Source organism: Spea bombifrons, chromosome 1 (genome assembly GCF_027358695.1).
Source record: "Spea bombifrons isolate aSpeBom1 chromosome 1, aSpeBom1.2.pri, whole genome shotgun sequence".
NCBI lineage: Eukaryota > Metazoa > Chordata > Amphibia > Anura > Pelobatidae > Spea > Spea bombifrons.
The window spans coordinates 69,332,731-69,352,958 of NC_071087.1; the positions used below are offsets into that span (position 1 = coordinate 69,332,731).

The 20,228-nt window shown below is 43.5% G+C and overlaps 1 protein-coding gene across 4 annotated transcripts in view; it reads left to right on the top strand.

Moving 5' to 3' along the window:
• The window catches only part of PAQR3 (progestin and adipoQ receptor family member 3), a 288,454-nt gene that overhangs the window by 48,798 nt on the left and 219,428 nt on the right, over positions 1-20,228 (top strand). For 3 of the 4 annotated variants that reach the window (XM_053463288.1, XM_053463305.1, XM_053463296.1), the window contains exons 7-8: positions 7,883-8,031; positions 8,299-8,697. In XM_053463288.1, the coding sequence (XP_053319263.1) occupies positions 7,883-8,025 (143 nt within the window). In that variant the 3' untranslated portion in view covers positions 8,026-8,031; positions 8,299-8,697. Of the gene's footprint in view, positions 1-7,882; positions 8,032-8,298; positions 8,698-20,228 lie in introns of those variants that run through there. The other variant, XM_053463314.1, reaches the window with a different exon arrangement.

Below are 20,228 nucleotides of genomic sequence, written 5' to 3' on the forward strand. Positions count from 1 at the left end.
TAATGTAATCATAACTAGTCCTGATTTTCAGTTACAGAAAAGTTGTGTGCTTCATAAGCAACCAATATATTTTTACAGGTCAAATGGTATTACTTGAAAAAAGGCGTATATTCCACTGCATCTATTTCCCAAATCTTTTATTAACTAAATAAATCTATATAATGATGTTTACCTGAATTAAAATATGCAGTGTATGTGCATTCCAAACCCATCTTATTTGTATATGATAAGAGCAGCCATCTTATAGAGACAGTATACTGTCCCTGACACTAAAACTGTAGAACAATATATACTAAAGTATTCTTTGGGTGCTTTAACCGGCGTTCTCTTATTATTTAAATATTTTAATTCCTTGCTTGTGATTCGCTTCAAAGCCATCACGTGCACGGAAATGAGGGGGAGTGGCTGCTACGGATCGCTGGGGACACCCAGCGGTCAGTAGCAGCCACCCCTCGCGATCCCAGCGTCCATAGCGATGCTGGATCTCGCATCATCGATGACGTACCTGGTACGTTCCGGTCTGTGGGTGACACATAACCAGGAAGCACCAGGTACGTCACCGGTACGGAAGGGGTTAACCCCTTCAGGACCGGGTTTTTTTTTAACCACATTTGCACTAAATGAGCAGAGCCTTTTTGTGCTTTTGCTATGACTGTATTCAACTCTGATTGCCCACTAACTTATTTAGTGCACCCCCACACATTATATATTGTTTTTTTCCGCACAAGTAGGGCTGTCTTTTGAAATAATCAGGGCCGGATTAATGTAGGGGCTGATGGAGCTGCAGCTCCAGGCCCCTACCTGAAAATAGGCCCAGTCAGGGCCGGACTGACTGGCCCTATGCGTGGCCGATGTGGGCCGGCAGACCAACATTCAAAGCTGCCTCCTGGTCCTGAAGTCCAAAGCAGCCGTCATACAGCTCCACCGCCTCCACCGGCCGCTTTAAATTCATTAGGTGGCCGGCGGATGCAGTCTTACAGCCGCACAACGACTGCTTTGAACTTTGTGGCCGTGCTGCCACTTTGAAAACGTGATGTTAGAGGGGGAGGGCTTACAGAAGAGTTCCCCGTGACAAGGAGAGGATCTTCACGTCGGAGGAGAGCAGGAAAAAAGAAAAAAAAACAAAATGTAAGTATTACAAAAAAAAAAAATAGGGGACCCATATTCAAGGGAGGGAGCTGGCTAGATTTTGGCAATACAAAATCAATATTAACAGTGTGGGGTGTGTTTATTGATTTTTTGTCCTATTTTGGTGTGTAACCACCCTTTTATTAAACGTAAGTAACACTCCAAAATTGGACAGAAAAAATAACAATATTAATGAATATAATATATATATATATATATATATATATACACACTCCTATCATGCCCAGGCAACCAGTACATGCTAGAACCTGGGCATGATAGGAGTGTGATGGCTGTTAACAATTTTTTTATCTAATTTTGGTGTGTTACTTTTAATAAGTGTTTTTTTTTCGGTTTTTGTTTTTACAGGTTGGGGGGGGGTTATTTTCCGTTTCGGGCCAAGAGAATGCTGAATTTTTGGTTTTGGTTCAGAATTTTCATTTCGGTGCATCTAAGTCAGACACTGAAGTAATAGGCCTACACCACATCAATGTTTGGCATAGTATATAGTGATAGGGGTTATGCTGCATTACTGTCAATGTCTGGCTCAATGTATAGTGATAGGTATTATGCTGTACCACCGTCAATGTGTGCCTCAGTATATAGTGATAGGTGTTATGTTGTACCTCCGTCAATGTTTGCCTCAGTATATAGTGATAGGTGTTATGCTGTACCACCGTCAGTGCATGCCTCAGTATATAGTGATACGTGTTATGCTGTACCCCGTCAATGTGTGCCTCAGTATATAGTGATAGGTGTTATGCTGTACCCCCGTCAATGTTTGCCTCAGTATATAGTGATAGGTGTTATGCTGTACCACCATCAATGTTGGCCTCAGTATATAGCGATAGGTGTTATGCTCTACCACCATCAGTGTAGGGCTGAAACAACTAATCGATAAAATCGATAATAATTGATAATGAAAATCGTTGTCAATTTTTATCGATTATAAAAAGAGGGTTTTTTCAGAGCAAATGCTCTGAAAAACTCCTCTCCTTATATAATCCGACCTCAAACAGAGATCGGATTATAACACTAGAATCCAGATCCCCCGCAACGCTGCAGGGGACCTGGATTCCCCTCACTGTCGGCCGGTCTCTCACTTCCGTCTCTCTCCCCCCTCCCATACACCCCTCTGACTCCTCCCCCTCCCATACACCACTCTGCCTCTCTCCCGACTCCGTTGCTGACAGGCACTTTCACTGCAGCTTCATAGAAGCCTCAGTGTAAGTGAAGGTGAGTAACGGTGGGGGTCTGCATTGCACAGACAGCCTCCGTTACTGCCCTTCACTTACGCTGAGGCTTCTATGAAGCTGCAGTGAAAGTGCCTGTCAGGAACGGAGTCGGGAGAGAGGCAGAGCGGTGTATGGGAGGGGGGAGGAGTCAGAGGGGTGTATGGGAGCCACCCTCCCATACACCACTCTGGCTCCTCCCCCTCCCATACGCCACTCTGCCTCTCTACCCGGCTCCCTGGTGTCTTCTGAACCTCCGTTGCTGACAGGAGGCAGAGTGGAGTATGGGAGGGGGAGGAGGCAGAGTGGAGTATGGGAGGTGGGAGGAGGCAGAGTGGAGTATGGGAGGGGGAGGAGGCAAAGTGGTGTATGGGAGGGGGAGGAGCCAAAGTGGTATATGGGAGGGGGAGGAGCCAAAGTTTTGTATGGGAGGGGGGGAGGCAGAGTGGTGTATGGGAGGGGGGAGGAGGCAGAGTAGAGTATGAGAGGGGGAGGAGGCAGAGTGGTGTATGGGAGGTGGAGGGGCCAGAGTGGAGTATGGGAGGGGGAGGGGCCAGAGTGGAGTATGGGAGGGGGAGGAGCCAGAGTGGAGTATGGGAGGGGAGGAGCCAGAGTGGTATATGGGAGGGAGAGGAGCCAGAGTGGTGTATGGGTGAGTTATAGTGGTGTATGGGGGGTATTATGAATTTCAGGGCATATAGGGGGTATAAGGCATATCGATATTAGGCATATCAGGGGGCATAAAACATATCTGGGGGTAAAAGGCATATCGGGGGCACAGTGGCATATCAGGGGGCACAGTGGAATCTGGCATATAGGAGGTATAAGGCATATATGGGGACAGAGTGGCAAGCTGAGGGTCAGATGTGCATAACTAGGGGCAGTTTGGTAAATAAAAAAAAATATAAACAAGGCTTTTTTCTCATAGTTTTTATTAAATATGAAAAATATATTATTAATATTTACTAATAACTTTGTATTAAAACCTAGATGAGAAACACCGTGTTTGGGTTCTTGTAGCTTTTATTATTATGTGAGTAAAATAAGAAGGTGAATAGAGAGAGGCCATTGCAATAAAGAGATGAAAGTGTAAATTGTACGTTTTTTATTACATTATTTTAAATTTTAAAATTTGCATTTTTTTTATCCGATTAATCGAAAAAATAATCATTAGTTGCAGCCCTACATCAGTGTGTGCCTCAGTATATAATGATAACAGTTATGCGTCAATGTTTGCCTCAGTATATAATGATAACAGTTATGCTGTACCACCGTCAGTGTTTGCCTCAGTATATAATGATAACAGTTATGCTGTACCACCCTCAATGTTTGCCTCAGTATATAATGATAGCGGTTATGTTGTACCCCCGTCAATGTCTTGCTCAGTATATAATGATAACAGTTATGCTGTACCCCTGTCAATGTTTGCAAAATGATAGAAGCTATGCAGTTTTAAAGTGTGTGGGGGGGAGCCACATACAGGATCTGCCCCAGGTGTCACATACTGTGGGTACGCCCCTGGCTGGGAGTAATACACATGGCAGTGGGGGCATCACCTTAACCAATACAAAAGGGGTTGGAGCATCAATACACAAGGGAGGGGGGTGGCTGGGGCATCACATAAATCAATGCACAAAGGGAGCAAAACACAAGGTTGTGGGGGGGACACATTAATCAATAGTAAAGGGGGCCTGTCTGGGGCATCAATACACAAGGGGCAAAAATACAAAAGGAGCAGTTAATGACAAATCAGTGTAGAAAATATATATTTTTATGCTTCAGTGTGGCAGAGCCTGTCCCGGTTTGTGTTTGGGTGTCAGTGTGGTAGAGCCTATCCTGGTGTGTGTGTGTCTGGGTATCGGTGTGACAGAGTCTGTCCTGGTGTGTGTGTGTCTGGGTGTCGGTGTGACAAAGCCTGTCCTGGTATGTGTGTCTGGGTGTCGGTGTGACAGAGCCTGTCCTGGTGTGTGTATTTGGGCATCTGTGTGGCAGAGCCTGTCCTGGTGTGTGTGTTTGGGTGTCAATGTGGCAGAGCCTGTCCTGGTGTGTGGGTGTGGGTGTGACAGAGCCTGTCCTGGTGTATGGGTTTGGGTGTCGGTGTGGTAGAGCCTGTCCTGGTGTGTGTGTTTGGCTGTCGGTGTGGCAGAGCCTGTCCTGGTGTGTGTGTTTAGCTGTCGGTGTGGCAGAGCCTGTCCTGGTGTGTGCATATTTGCGAGTCAGTGTGACAGAGCCTGTCCTGGTGTGTGTGTGTCTGGGTGTCAGTGTGACAGAGCCTGTCCTGGTGTGTGTATTTGGGCATCTGTGTGGCAGAGCCTGTCCTGGTGTGTGTGTTTGGGTGTCAATGTGGCAGAGCCTGTCCTGGTGTGTGGGTGTGGGTGTGACAGAGCCTGTCCTGGTGTATGGGTTTGGGTGTCGGTGTGGCAGAGCCTGTCCTGGTATGTGTGTTTGGCTGTCGGTGTGGCAGAGCCTGTCCTGGTGTGTGTGTTTAGCTGTCGGTGTGGCAGAGCCTGTCCTGGTGTGTGTATATTTGCGGGTCGGTGTGGCAGAGCCTGTCCTGGTGTGTGTATATTTGCGGGTCGGTGTGGCAGAGCCTGTATTGGTGTGTGTGTGTGTGTTTGGGTGTTGGTGTGGTAGAGCCTGTCCTGGTGTGTGTGTTTGGGTGTCGGCGTGGCAGAGCCTGTCCTGGTGTGTTTGGTCATCTGTTTCCTTGCTCCTGACAAAACTTTCTAGGCCCAGAAATCAGTTAGAGGAAAAGTAAAGGTTCTGTGTTATTTACACTATTTCAATCTGCATATTTTATTGAAAAGGATTACTGGCACTAAACTGTGGCTTCAGGTGTATCATGACCTTTTTTAGTGTGTGGATGTACTCCCAATCCCATCACATTAAATTCTATCTCATACATCTGCCGAACTCTGATGTCATCTTTATCCAGCACACATGGATGCTGAAGGAGTTAAGATTCTGTCCATTTCCAGGTACTTATTTGAGCTTTTAACACTGGGATTTTAATAATAATGTGGTATTCTGTTATCGTAAAGGAACAATTTAACATACTTTTAAAAAGAATGATTTATAGCTATTTGGATGGTAAATACTGTGGCTTAGGTAGTGTGGCATGTGGGCACAAGAGCTCAACCACGCGATACAGTACATCGGGGCTGGTGTCCAGGGCTGCTTTTTATTCCCAGTCCGGCCTTGCCGCCATTGCCGTCTTTAATGCAGGGCAAAAGGGACAGCTGCCCTGGAGGAGCCGAGGAGTTAAGATTCTGTCTGTCCTGCCTATTTTATTTATTTCCATAGAAAGGCCAAACAAAATCCTCAGCACCAGGCCCATTATGCTCTCAATCCGGCACCGAAAATACAATTTTTATATATAAACCATCATTTACTATGTATAACCAGTGTAAAATGGGAAAAAACCTCCAAAAGTGTATTTAGGTGTTTGTCCTGGTATTTTCATTTATTTTGGCACTTACAGGGTTAAATATGAATGACGCGCATCGCTGTTTCTAAACAAGATTTTAAATGTGGTATGCTGAGAGTTGTGCCAATAGCGCGCCAGAAAAAGAAACACTGCTAAACAAAAGTATATCTTTTTTGAAAGATGACATCCCAAAGTATTTTACTAGGGGCATTTTAACAATTTTGATTTAACCATTTTAATGCCAGTCTATTCAAACACAGTATCCCAGTGTTTTTTTTCCTGGGTACATAAAATTACTGAAACAACTTGTGATATGTATTTAGAAACACCCCCGAGTACAGGAATACCCCATTTACATGGGTAGGCTATGTCTCTTTGGCACTGCGGGTTCAAAATTGGAACATGCAAATTTCAGTTTTCAAACATGGAATTTTGACAGATTAGTTTGTTGAGGTCCCATATTTCATTTTAACCCCCTAAACCTATATATTTCCCAAGGGGGTGGCTGTGCTGGTCTGCCCAGACACCTGGGCAGACAGCAGCCATGCCCCCGCAATCACCACGATTGTGGCGACGTGGGGGCATTTTTGGGGGATGATGTACCGTGACGGTCTGCAGATACCATGTAACCATGGTGTACCGGGTACCTCCTGGTCTCGAAGGGGTTAATATGCATTTTTCCAAAACAAAATATAAAACAATTGCCTGACGCAGATGTGTCTGCAGTCCTCCTCCATGGCCCAAAAAACTATTGCCACTGATTGGCTGCTTGAAGCTGCCAGTCAGTAGCACGATAGTGATCCCTTTGAAATCAATAGCAACATTTTCTGCATTTTTCTTTCTCTGAGCCAACACTGGAACTGACTGGAGGCGAGTATATCCTATGCAAAATACATTCGGCTGAACACATCTGCAGATCATTTAGCTGGGGTCAGAAGAATACATAATGGAGTATTCTGCAGAATCTCCCATGCATTTGCAAAATGGGCCATACAAAAATGTAAAGGGAAAATACTGCTACAATTGCCTGTTCACTAGATGTACCGTATTTGCCCGAATATAGGCCGCACTTTTCCCCCCCCACTTTAAGTCTTTAAAGTGGGGGTGCGGGACTATATTAGGGGCTTAGCGCAGGAATGCGCAATTCGTATCGCCTGACGCCCGGGACATGCAGTTCTGGGGGCCGGCCAGGCAGCAGGGTTAGGATACAGATCCCCCGCAGCACCGCAGGGGACCTGCATCCTACTCTCCGATACGCTGATACAGCCTCCCCTGCCAGCACTTCCCACGGGAGGAGTGCCGGCACGGGAGATTCTCTAAGCGCATCGCACAGACGTTCACTGCTGCGGCGATGCGAGCATAAACAACCTCCGCTGCCGGCACGTCTGCTCGATGTGCTTTAACAATATCCTTTGTCGGGACTTCCCACAGGGGGGAGTGCCGACAGGGAAGATTCTTAAAGACCGGAAGTTGCCCACGCGTATCGCGCAGATGTCCCCCACCGGCCCCGCTAGACACCAGGGAGACTGCATTGGTAAGTCTTGGGGGGGTCATATCTCGAGGGGGGGCAGAGTGACAGCATATCTGGGGGAGCAGAGTGACATATCTGGGGGCAGAGGGGAATATCTGGGGGCAGAGGGGCATATCTATAAGTAAGGTGCATTAAAATGGCTATTGGTTTTCTGTTTGTATGTAACATATGTTGACTAACTGCATAATAGATACCAAAAATGTTAAAATACAGTGTGTTGGTTAGAATACTGTTTTACTATTCCACGAATGTGTATTTTTCTAACAATTGAAATTTTTCTTTAAAAAAGCACCTAACTTTTATAATCGAGCCAATACATTATATGTTTTTTTTTTGTCCCGTTTTAGTTACTTCTTTCATTTTGTTAGGTTGCTCACAATTGATGAAATCTAATTTCATCTGAAAGCTTTTTAGAACTTTAAATATAACGTATTGCAATAATTGATAAATATATTAATTTGCCATGATCTAAGAAGCTTGTATATTCTGCCAGACTCAGGAACTTCTTAAACATTTTTTTGGAGTTTATTTAAATATGTAAGTAAACTTTGGTTCTCTTAACAGGGCAACTAAACTACCTGGGTTCAAGTCACCAACTGTGGCACATTCTTGCAGTGGCCATGCTGTACTGGTGGCATCAGTCTACAGTGGTTATCATGCAGTACAGACATAGCCAGCCTTGTCCAGTGTATGCGGGTCATCTTTAAACAGAGGTAAATGAAAGTAATTGAATACTGGGAACTGGAAATGGCTTTCATTAGTTTAAGCAAACATTGTGTAGGTTTTTGAGTTCTAGATGAGATGCTGCACTGTAAAATATGGTAGGCAAATACACAAATAGGGATATTTAAATGTATTATCTGTGGGGAAAATATAAAAATCATCCATATCTAATGAACATTATGGCACATCATTAGGAGAGCCTGAAAAAGTCTTCTATAGCTAATGTTTTCTGTTTTGTTTTCTTTTTTCCCTTTCAGTTTCACTTTCTTTCTTGAGGAAAGTGATACCTTATATAGCCATGGACATAGAGGTTTGGTTTGGTAGTTATCTCTGACTATTGGACTTCTTTAAAGAAAAAAAATTAGGAAACAGAACGTAACTACTTCTCAGATGACTGAAAACCCGAAAGAAGATGGATAGCTTGCAGTTCCAAGGCATTTTTAAGTTTAAACAGTGCCTCCAACAAGGGTTTCTTGGGGCCTTTATTTTCATGATTATATGTCAACTTTGCCCAGGACTGTTTACATACTGATTTATGTTCATCACCATAAAAATGTTGGATAGACATGTATATGGGGTTAGTATTTGAAAGCAGGCTTATATAAATAATTTGCAAATCTTTCTGACTCTTTCCATAATAAAATGCAACAGACGATGAGTGAACTGCGGTACAACAGAAAGAAATATACTTAAGATAACATGCAGGTTACATAGCAATCTCTAAAAAAAATAATAATAATAAAAGAAATTCTCTAACCTTTTGCACTATATCTTAAAAGGGTTTGCCCTTATTTGTTCAAGCAAGCAGTTTCAAGCATGTAGGGACAGTTTTGTTAACTCCAAAAGTCTTATTTTTGCAATAAGCAACATGTGTGTTTTCATAGAGGTAGAGCATTAGGCAAGGCCACATCAGCCTGTAGCTTCCGCATCATAAGCAGTTTTCAGAAGATCTGGAACATTCTGTTATTTGCTGAAGATGCCCACCTGTTAGAGGTTAACCTTATGTCTCCCACTATTCCTCCCTTTCTCTTTTGAACATGAATGAATCCATGTTCACCACTTTTGCCCTTACTTAGTGAATAGTTGTAAGAGATTGGGGATACATAAATGCAGCAACACAGGGCAATACTGATTAGAGTTTTAATCCAGCCTTTATCAGGTAAATTTTGTCTGATCCTATGCGCTAAACCTCTAAAGGACTGGATATGATTATTTTATAAATACTCCAACCAATAGCCAATGTGGTTCCTTCAGCCACATGCAACAAATTCAGTTGACCCTGAGTGCATTCATTCAGTTCCTTCTGTATTTGGTAATCCAAGGCTCTGTTATCATACAGCGCAATAGAGGGGGAGGTCAGATTTTCTTGTTAGGGCATGGAGTTAGAAGCTGGGAGACATGCTTCCACAAGGCTTTGCAAACAAGTGACACAAACATAAACACACAACAAAGCATTCATCTTTTTGCTCCAAGCGATCCTAACCAACTACATAGGCTTTTACCTGGTGAAACTTGTACTTGTACAAATCAGTTCTATATCATGCATAATTAGTTTTCTGTTGTTGTAAATGAAAATGACACAATGTTTTTTGATCAACATACAAATGGCGCCTTTAGAAGCTTGTACATAATCAAGTACCATCCTGCCTTTTAATACCATCTGTCACATCTGCACTTTCTATTCAGTCAGCTTCTGTATTGCTGAACCTAGAATCTGCTGAGCCCAGCCCGTTTTTACATTATAATCACTTTCCGAGAGCTTCCTCCTGTTTCTTATTCTACCTTCTGGAAGCTGGAATTACTCTTCCCATATAACAACAACTTATTTGTTTCCACTTTTGGTATGTTGACAAACCTATTGAGATAAAACTACAGTTAGTCTTTCAGGTATTTTAAAATGTAACTTGTATGTATATCAATATCTTTCAGACTTTAATTGAGTGTCTCCCCTTGCCATAGGTCATTTTTTATCATTAACAATTAACCCTTTACATACTGAATGTATTGATCTTATTTTGCTACTGAACACTATCCTTATATCACACACATTTAGCACTCAGAAATAAATTTGATTAAACATGAGATCAGAGAACAGTTTTAACCCCTTGAAGACAATTGTCTCAATGTCGACACCAAGATCGGCATCAGGGGCAACGTCTGGCCTCTCCCCAGGGCGTCAAAGTTCACCATGCGCTGTATGGCTTTGGATGCCCATTTTTAAAGAGTTTATCGCCTCTCAAACGTCAATGGTGTAGCTGAAATGCCCCAATAGCGAGGCATTCAGCAACAACAAGCACCCACCCCAGGAGGCGATGCTCTGGAGAGCGGTCATAACCGCCACTGCAAGATTTTTCCCCTAGCAAGATGTTGATGTGTCCTTTAACAAAATAAAAGAAGAATACAGGTACTGCATTCAACCATGAAAGTCAATGGAGCACAGGTTTCTAATCACAATGTGAAAAATAAAAAATAAGAAAAAAACCAAAAATATATCAGGAGTTGTAAATTCATACCTAAAGTATACCGTGAGTATACCGTGAGTGGGAAAAATACACACAAAAAAATACTAATACAAACTTTGACAAAGGCTGGTGGTAAAATGTGTGCATGCAACAAGTTAAGATACCAGCATTTGAAATACCCTGGGAGGTCTAGTCTTAAAAAAATATATGGTTTGATGGGGTAAATGTTCTATTGCTTCAAAGATACCCGAAATAGCACATGGGACAGAATTACTAGATTTGGAAAAAATGAGTTTCAAGTAGCAAAACGCTACTTTTGCCCCATAATGTGCAGGAAAAAAAACATAAATTGAAGATTATGCTAGCTTTAGTTTACTTATAATCTTAACTTTAATAATGACAGGAGGCAAATATTTTGCTTATCTCTCTTTACTAACTCCCAACAGCATCAAACAAAGAGTTAACAGAAAGAACCAATCATAAAACCAGTGACAGTCTATATAGGCTCCTGCATCCCAAACCACTTCCTCTTTCTTTGCAGCGAGCGATAATCACAGGAACCGGAGAACAAATTGTCTGGATAAATAAGTCTAAACAGAAGAAACAAAGAAACTCTAATCTGAAAGTCTTTAATGAGCTTGGTCTGCCAATAACAAGGAAACTTCAACTCCTAAGCATGAGAACAGCAACCAGATTCGATTATGCTGAAAGATAAAACAAATCATGAAAGGCATCTAAAAAAAAAAAAGTAATGCGTGTAAGAAAGAATTGAACACACATGTTACTGACAAGCATACAACCTCATAATAATTAATACTGCAACAAGAACAAAGAATACAAAATATATCACAGGTATAGCAATATAATAATAATAATAACTACAAGCCACCCAGACACCCCAAGCCCAGGAAAGGGAGGGAAATATTTGCCTCCTGTCATTATAAAGATTATAAGCACACTTAATGTTTTGCAGTTTTAACGCTAATGAATAAAAGCAAAAGACGGATGGTCCCCTGGATGAAAACAGAAACGTTTGTTCTCTAGACCAATCAGCCGCATGTAAAATGTCAGAAAGAGATGCACCAGCCAAAAGAAGCTGCAGCGCCCCTAACCAAATGAGCGCTGAACGAATCTTCCACCCCGGCCAGACATATGATCCATCGGACCCATCTGGCCAGAGTCATAGCAGACACCAGCTTGTAGGGCTTGACAAAAGACACCAACAACTGTCGGGACCTAAAAAATCTTAAGGACGATGTCCTGTCCTCATAACTGCATAAAGTGGAAGCCAGGTGCAGTTTAGAAGACTCCCGGAAAAAGACATAAGAGATAGTTGTATAATTGCACTTCGTACGACGGGAAACAGAAAAGGTAATTTCCTCAGGAGCAGTGGCGTCGCTACAGGGCAGGTTTACATAGACAGGGTTCCACTCAGGTAATCAGGCTCAGCTGTACAAGCAATCAATAACTGGTGCTCCAGAGAAGGAAGATCGGCCACTAGTGAGTGCAAAATAATTTGTGCGTGGTCTGGGCTAGTAGGGTGGAATCCTGACACCTAGGTATTAACCTCTTGACTGCTAACGACGGCATGGTGCCGTCGCTAGCAGTCCCAGTCAGGTGCTAACGACGGCACCATGCCGTCGCTAGCACTACCCTACCTTGATGGAGGTCTGTGGACCCTCATCACCACCTACCCCGGTGATCTGTCCCTCACACTGAAAGGCATCACCAGGGCCACCCGATCCGGCCGGTGACGGCACGCACAATGACGCGATGATGTCACCGCGCAACTTTATTAATAACTGACAATTGTCAGTTAAAGCGGTATGGGGGCATGCTGCTTAGATGCCTGTATCTCAGGCATCTAAGCAGCTACATTGGAAAGATAATCGCCTCACCTTTCCAATGGTATAATGCTTGTTAAAAAATAATAAAAAATATTAAGTTAAAAAAATTAAAATGTACAAAAAAAGTAAAAAAAAATGATTTGGGGGTCTCTAAAGGAAGATAAATAAAGATCAAAATTTTGAGACCCCCAAATTAAATAATCTAAACATTAACTAGTTTAACTTTAAAAAAAAAAAAAAAAAAAAAGTTTAAGTATTCTAGCTAAATGATCACTGTGGTAGCCAATGTTACCCCTTGTTATCCCTTTGATCATGGGGTTAAATTTAGCCAATGGTAGAGGAGGGCAAATTTTGAAATCCTGATAAACTGTAAATATTATAAAAATCAGCCATTTAGCCTGTGCGGTACGTCAGTAACCATCTCATCCCTGGAGCTCCTTGCACTTTTACTGCAAAACTTATTTTTGCTGTAAAAGTGATTTTTTTTTATCCCTTTACATCATATTTTTGGGATTGTAAGGGGAAAGAATGGTGTTTGCTTCTGTGAGTGAATGTGTGGAAAGTATGGTGTGTGCTTCTGCGAGTGAATGGAGATATGAAAGGCGTGTGAATGGTCAGTAAATAGGGTTGAAGTCTTGATGTGGCATTACTGCTCACGTAAGAAGTTAAATTATGGCACAAAAAGTACACATTTGCAAAAACTACACCCCTTGGCGCATCAAATGAGGGGCTACATGTGTTTCTAGTACAAACCTGGAGTGCGCAAGACACAAATGAACATAGCGGCATATTCCATCATTATTTGTGCACTCAACTTTTGTCCTAGAAATACATGTAACCCCTCATTTGAAACTCCAAGGGGTGTAGTTTCTTGAAATGTGTACTTTGTGTACCCTAATTTAACTTCCCAGATGTCTAGACCACTTTAACTTCAGAAATGGCAGATTTGAAAATTGTCTTAAAACATTTAGGGGTGATGGCTGCATTTAGACAGCTCTAGACAGCTGGAAAGTTAAATTATGGTACATAAAGTATATATTTTCAGAAACTACACCCCTTGGCGCATCAAATGAGGGGCTGCATGTATTAGTAGCACAAGACTGGAGTGCGCAAGACATAAATGAACTTGTCGCTTTTAATTATTATTATTTTTTTTTTGTGTGATATTCACTTATTTGTTGTGCACATCAGATTTGTGATACAAATACAAATAAGATCTCATTTGCTGCAGCTGTGGGTGTAGTTTCTAAAAATATATAGTTTTGTTGGCATATTTTAAAATCCAGGGCAGCTAGAGCTGTTTAATTGACGGCAGCCATACATTAAATTTAAAGATGTCTTTTGTTTAACTTTTAGCACTAAAATATTAGAAAAACACAGTCTACTGTTCTCAATTTCTGTTTATTTTAGACCGGTTACCTACTACAAATATTTAGCAACACAGGTTTTGATATTAGAGTTTAGAAAAATAAAATTACAAACTAGTTTTTATTGAGTCAGAAGTGAAAAAATACACTTTTTTCCCATTTTTGGCTTTATTTTGCAAACCTAATGAGACATACACATATAGAAATGGTATATTTGGAATCTGCTGGGTGTGCTGAAAAAAACAATATATGGTTTGTATAGTTTATTCTCAAGAAATGTACTTCTAAACGCGTTTAAACGAGAGATGCACCAAAATGCCGAAAACCAGCTTAGCACCCAGGTGGGAAATGGCTTAGCAGCCAAGGGGTTAAACATGTTGCCCCTGCGGGGTGTATGCACATATGCGCGAAAATTGTAGGGTAGACAACAAGGGCTCAAAATTAAGAGTACGCAACTTCGATAGATCCGCGGGAATAAGCAGACCCAGATACTTAATAGAGTCATCCCTCCATTTAAAGGGGAACCCAGTCCGAATGTGGTTACAAATTTGCGCCGGGATGTGAAACCCCAGGATCTCCGATTTGGATAAATTAATTTTATAATTGGACAATTCCTGGAACCTGGCAAGCTCCGACAGGACAGCCGAGACCGAACCGGGTTAGTGAGAGTGAAGAGGATGTCATCCGCAAATAACGATAAGGCCTAAGAACGGGGTCCAATCTGGACTCCTGCGATATCCGGGTGGGCCCGGATGAGATTCGCAAAGGGTTCGAGTACTAAAAGAAACAAAAGGGGGAAAGGGGGCATCCCTGCCACGTACCGTTCGCCAACGTGAACGGATCAGACAACAAACCATTAACGGCCACCCGTGCGGTCGGAGAGTCATATAAAGCCTTAACACAGGTCAAGAAGCGAAGACCGACACCAATTCTTGAGAGCACCCCAAAAAGAAAGGACCAGGACACCCGGTCGAACGCCTTCTCGGCATCCATCGAGGCCACGATCAACGGAAGGCTACGAGACTGGGCATGGGCTATTATGTTGACTACCTTGATAGTGTTGTCTCTGACCTCGCGCCCGGGGACGAACTCCACCTGATCGGAATGTATAAGATGGGGCAAAAAGGGCAACAGGCGATTCGCTAAAATTTTGGAGAATAACTTCAAATCAACATTGATCAGAGAGATAGGGCGAAAACTACTACATAAATCTAAGTTTTTGTCTGGTTTAGGGATGACCACGATATGCGCGGACAGAGCCTGCGGGGCAAATGGAGCACCTTGGGCGATTGCATTAAAAAACAAAACCATATGAGGGCCAAGAACAGAAAGGAACTTTTTATAATAGGAAATGGTAAAACCATCCGGGCCGGGACTCTTGCCGGCTGGGGAAGTTTTCATGACCTCAGCCACCTCAGCCAAGGAGATTGGTTGGTCGAGGAGAGCCCTGGCGTCGGGTGGCAGAGTTTTGGTGATGAATTCCGATAAAAATAAGCTGTGAGGGCCTCCTCCGACTCAGAGGGGGGAGTCCCCGGGCGCGGCAAATTATGCAAGGAAGTATAATACTGTCGAAAACAGTCGGCAACCTCCTCCGAACGGAAGCGAAGCCGACCCGCAGGGTCCCTAATACGTGGAATATAGGTTTGTGCCCTCTTCGCCCTCAGCGCCCGAGCCAGGAGCCTGCCAGGTTTGTCCCCAAATTCGTAGAAGTGACGCTGTACCAAAAGATAGTTACGCTTAGCCCTATCATCTAGGAGGGCCGCCAACCGCGTGCGTAGAGCAGAAAGCTCCACCTGGGTGGAGGGAAGGAGGGTTAATTTGTGGCGGGCTTCCAGGCGTGCTATTTGTTGCGTAAGATCTAAGATAGTGGCCGCGCGGTTCCTTTTAACGGAAGCGCCCAACTTTATCAGGTGGCCCCGCAAGACAGCCTTATGGGCTTCCCAAATCATCGGATGCGAAACGTCGGGGGTGACGTTCTCTGCAAAATAATGTTTAATGTGAGAGGACAATTGGGAAACGTGGTGGGGGTCACGCAATAAATTCTCATTGAGACGCCAATGCCAATTGGTCCTGGGGAGGCCCGAGAGAGCAAGTTTCATGAAAACGCGTGATCACTAATCGTAGCCACACCAATGCTAGCCGAACGCAGGAGCGACAAATGGAAGTGGGACAGAAAAAAGGCGTCTATGCGCGAATATTTACAGTGACTAGGGGAAAAATAGGTATAATCCCTCACAGTAGGATGGAGGGCTCTCCACGCATCCACCATCTGGTTCAAACGCAATTGGTGGGTCACTTTACGAATCATTGAAAAGGGAACATGGGAGCTTCCTGAGGAAGTGTCAATTTTAGGGTCCAACACCATATTAAAGTCCCCCCCAAGATGGTAATACCCTCCTGGAAATCAGCCAATTTGGACAGGATCGAGGTAACAAAACGGGCTTGGTTACTATTAGGGGCATATACATTTGCCACAGTGACTTTATGAGAGCCCACAAAGCCCTTAACAAAAGATAGCTCTTCCCTCAGCGTCCTTCCACGTCTCAGAGGGTCGGAAACTAATGCACTTATGAATGAGGATAGCCACCCCCTTGGTTTTGGAGGAAGGGGAGCTGGACAGAAATGAGTGAATGAAGTGTCTATTTAAAAGAGGGAATTCCCTGTTAGCAGAATAATGCGTTTCTTGCACAAAGGTGATATGTGTCTTAAAGGAGTGGTGAAACGCTAGGAGTTTAGAACGCTGCTGGGGTTTATTGAGGCCTCTGATATTCAACAAGACCAAGTTAAGAGATTGAGGAGCCATACAGAAAAGTGAGAGAGCTCTGAGAAGAGCACAGCCGATACCTTGGACCCCTGGGACATGCAAACAGGGACAACATCCCTAGTAATATTGCTGTAGCAATATGCAGGGTGAGCACAGGGGCTGCAAGCAGGCCCAAATCAACCATCCACAGAAGGACAGGAAGGCTCTGGGGAGGGGTTGCCGAGGAGGGCAAAGAAGGAAAGGACCGGAACGGTCCCTAAAACCAAAGGTGACAGGGAAGAACTATACGTCCCCGTCAACGGGACTGAGACAAGGCATGAATACCGCTTAAGGGAGGAGAACACGGGAGCCAATGTAACGGCCTAAGAGCGCTAAGCGCCCTGCTGGCAAGTAACATAAATGTATAAAAGGAGAAAAAGGAAAAGGGAAACAGTGTGATGTGTCTGAGAGCACTGCTGAGGCCGGTGAGAGTCCGACCCCCACAAACATCTGGGGGCCCAACCTGGCAGGGAAAAGGGAACTGCCTAGTCGTAGTGGAGCGGATGCGAATAATGTAGTGTGGTGTACGAGGGACGGCGCGTGTATAATGAAAAACCGGGACGATCGAGCGAGGAACTAAAAATACAGAAAAAACAAAAGAAAAGTGCCGAAGTCCGAAAAGTCAATATGCCAATGTCCAGAGCGCCTCACCCACGGGGTGCGTAAGAGCACAGACGCGGGTACAGGAGATGACACCAACTCACCACCCGGACCGGCAGAGAACCCCAATCGAAGAGCGTCAGCAAGCCAGGATGCAGGAATTCAGCGGAGGACTAAAATCTGGAAGCGAAGACAGACACTCAAGGGTCTCCATCGGCCTGCGTCGCTGTAGTCGTAGCCCGTCGAGACCTCTTCCTACGATGCACCGGAGCCGCCCAGGATTTGGCTGGTTCGGTGAGCTGCTGCGGAACCTCGATGGAAAGTTCCCAATCCGGAAGGCGAATGGCTGGAAGATCAAGATGAGTAAGAAAAAACTCCAGGTCGCTGTGGTGACGAAAGGTAAGGACATCCTTATCCTTGCGGGCAATGAGGACGAACGAGAAGCCCCACTGGTACGGTATATTCGCTGAACGTAGCGCTGCTGTAACGTGTTTGAGGGCTCGACGCTTCTGCAGGGTGATTGGGGAAAGGTCTTGAAAGATCTTGATCTGTTCTCCCTCGAAATCCAAGTCGCCCGAAAGGCGACACACTTTCAGCACAGCCTCCTTAACGGAATACTTGTGCAAACAGCACACCACATCCCTCGGTGGTGCCGAAGTGGGACGGAGTGCCCGGTGGGCTCTGTCGAACTGTATCGGGGTGTCGTCAGGCTGCTGGAGAAGCTTATTAAATAGGGTTTGCAGCGTCTTGCGGACGTCAGCAGCCGAGACCGATTCGGGTAGGCCTCTGATGCGCAGGTTGTTGAACCTTCCCCTGTTATCCAGGTCCTCAAGCTATCTATGTAGGGCAGCAAAAAGTTCCGAGTGATCTCGGTGCATAGCAGACAAGGCATCGACCGCCTCGCAGGTCTTGATATGGTCTTCCTCCAGCGTAGCAACACGGTCACCAATATGTTGAACATCTTGCTTGATCGCGGTGAGATCAGCCCGAACACGTTGTAAGGCCTGGTCCAAGGCGGCATCGATCACCGAGACCAGATCCGCCTTCGTGGGTAGCTGCTTCAGGGCGTCTTGCCAGGTAAGTGGCACCGCCGGAGGATCTGGAACCGCGGCGTCCTGGTCTAGCGAGGCGTCGTCGGAGCATTCGCTCGCTCGACTCGGGGGAGAGGGCGCCATCTTGGACACATGGCCTCGAGATTGGGAGTCTTGGGAGCCCCGAAAAAAAGTGCCTCACCGACTGCTGAGGGCTTTAGGAGTGCCGGCCGAGCGATTCGACTTCCCCATGGTCGCGGCAGCGTAAAATAAATGCGGTTAGTCCCGAGACGGTGGACGGAGCTGCGGTCTTATGCAGCCATCGTGGATCGGCGCCGGGGACACAGAAGCACCGGTAAGTTTGGAGGAGGGAGTGTTAAATGGGGGGCATAAGGCATTTCCCGAGGCAGAATGCTCTGTGAAATGCCTTTTAACCCCCTTAATGCCACTCTGCCTCCAGAAATGCCTTTTAACCCTCTATACGCCACTCGGCCTCCTGAAATGCCTTATACCTCCCTATATGCCACTCTGCCCCATAATATGCCTTTTAACCCCCTAAATGCCAGAGTGGCATATAGGGGCATAAGACATTTCTGGAGGCAGAATGCTCTGTGAAATGCCTTTTAACCCCCTTAATGCCACTCTGCCTCCAGAAATGCCTTTTAACCCTCTGTATGCCACTCGGCCTCCTAAAATGCCTTATACCTCCCTATATGCCACTCTGCCCCATAATATGCCTTTTAACCCCCTAAATGCCACAGTGGCAATCAGAGTCATCTTATAATCGAGCAAATACGGTATATTGTTATATAAGAAGGGCTTTCTTTATATACACTTATTTTGATTGTATCATATAATTTACTATAAAAAAAAAGTATAAACTGTGGTGAATAATTGAGAAAAAATTGATTTTTTCTGACTTTTATTCATCTATAAAAACTAATGAAAAAACCTGCTAAATAGATTCTACTATTTGTCCTGAGTTTAGAAATAACCAATGTTTTTTATGTTTTTTTTTTTGCTTTTTTCTGCATGTTATGGGGCAATAAGTACAAGTAATGTTTTGCTTTTTCAAAACCATTTTTTTCCAAATCTGGTAATTCTTCCCCATGTGCTATTTAGGGTATCTTTGAAGCTGGCCAATGCAATTTACCCCATCAAACCCCCAGGGTATTTCAAATGCTAGTATTTTAACTATTGCCATGCACTAATCTTTGTCAAACTTTGTGGTATTAAAGTATAAGTCTTAAAAGTGTTAGTCCTCACTTTTTACCTTTTGCTTTAACCATACAAAATAGCCTTATCATTCTTTTTGTATTATTCAGATGCGTTAACATATTAATTTCATGATATGTCTTGTTATCAATAACACCAATTCTGCCTTTATTTCTTTTGCTTGACATCTCAAACCTTAATCTTTCCTAAGTTTTTATACATATTTATTATATGTTTATATGCATATATTCACTGATTGAATCCTATTTATATCAAGTATTACGGGATTCCTATGCACACGAATTATTATAATTATAAAATATATTGGAATTAAAACTCTTAGTTTATATATAAACTTGATAAATACACCGATACACATTAAAAGAAAGATAACACTAAATATTTGTATTTTGAGAATGAGAATGATATGTTTAAATAATTTATACACGATTGAAAAGGAAAGGGTTATTCTTAAATTTGTATTATTTATGATATGCGTACACAATACATATATACACTCTTACACATACATACATATCAATTAAACTCTACTTATACTAACTTCACTGGCTTTCGTAAAGCATAAACTATTTATACTGTTAGATTCATGGTAAATATAGATAGAATATGAATAAAATTAGATAACTATTAATTCTAGGGGAGCCAGCTGCTTTGGAAAAACTTTAATTCAATTAGTCGTACCTGACTGAAAGTCTAGTAGGGCCTTCCAATTATTACTGAATATTTGAATGATCATGTAAGAATTTGTTTATATATATATTTAATTAATTATTATTTTTTTTTTTTTTCTCGCTCTCCCTCTGTCCACCGGTCCGATGACTTGAACCTCTCATTGTTTTTT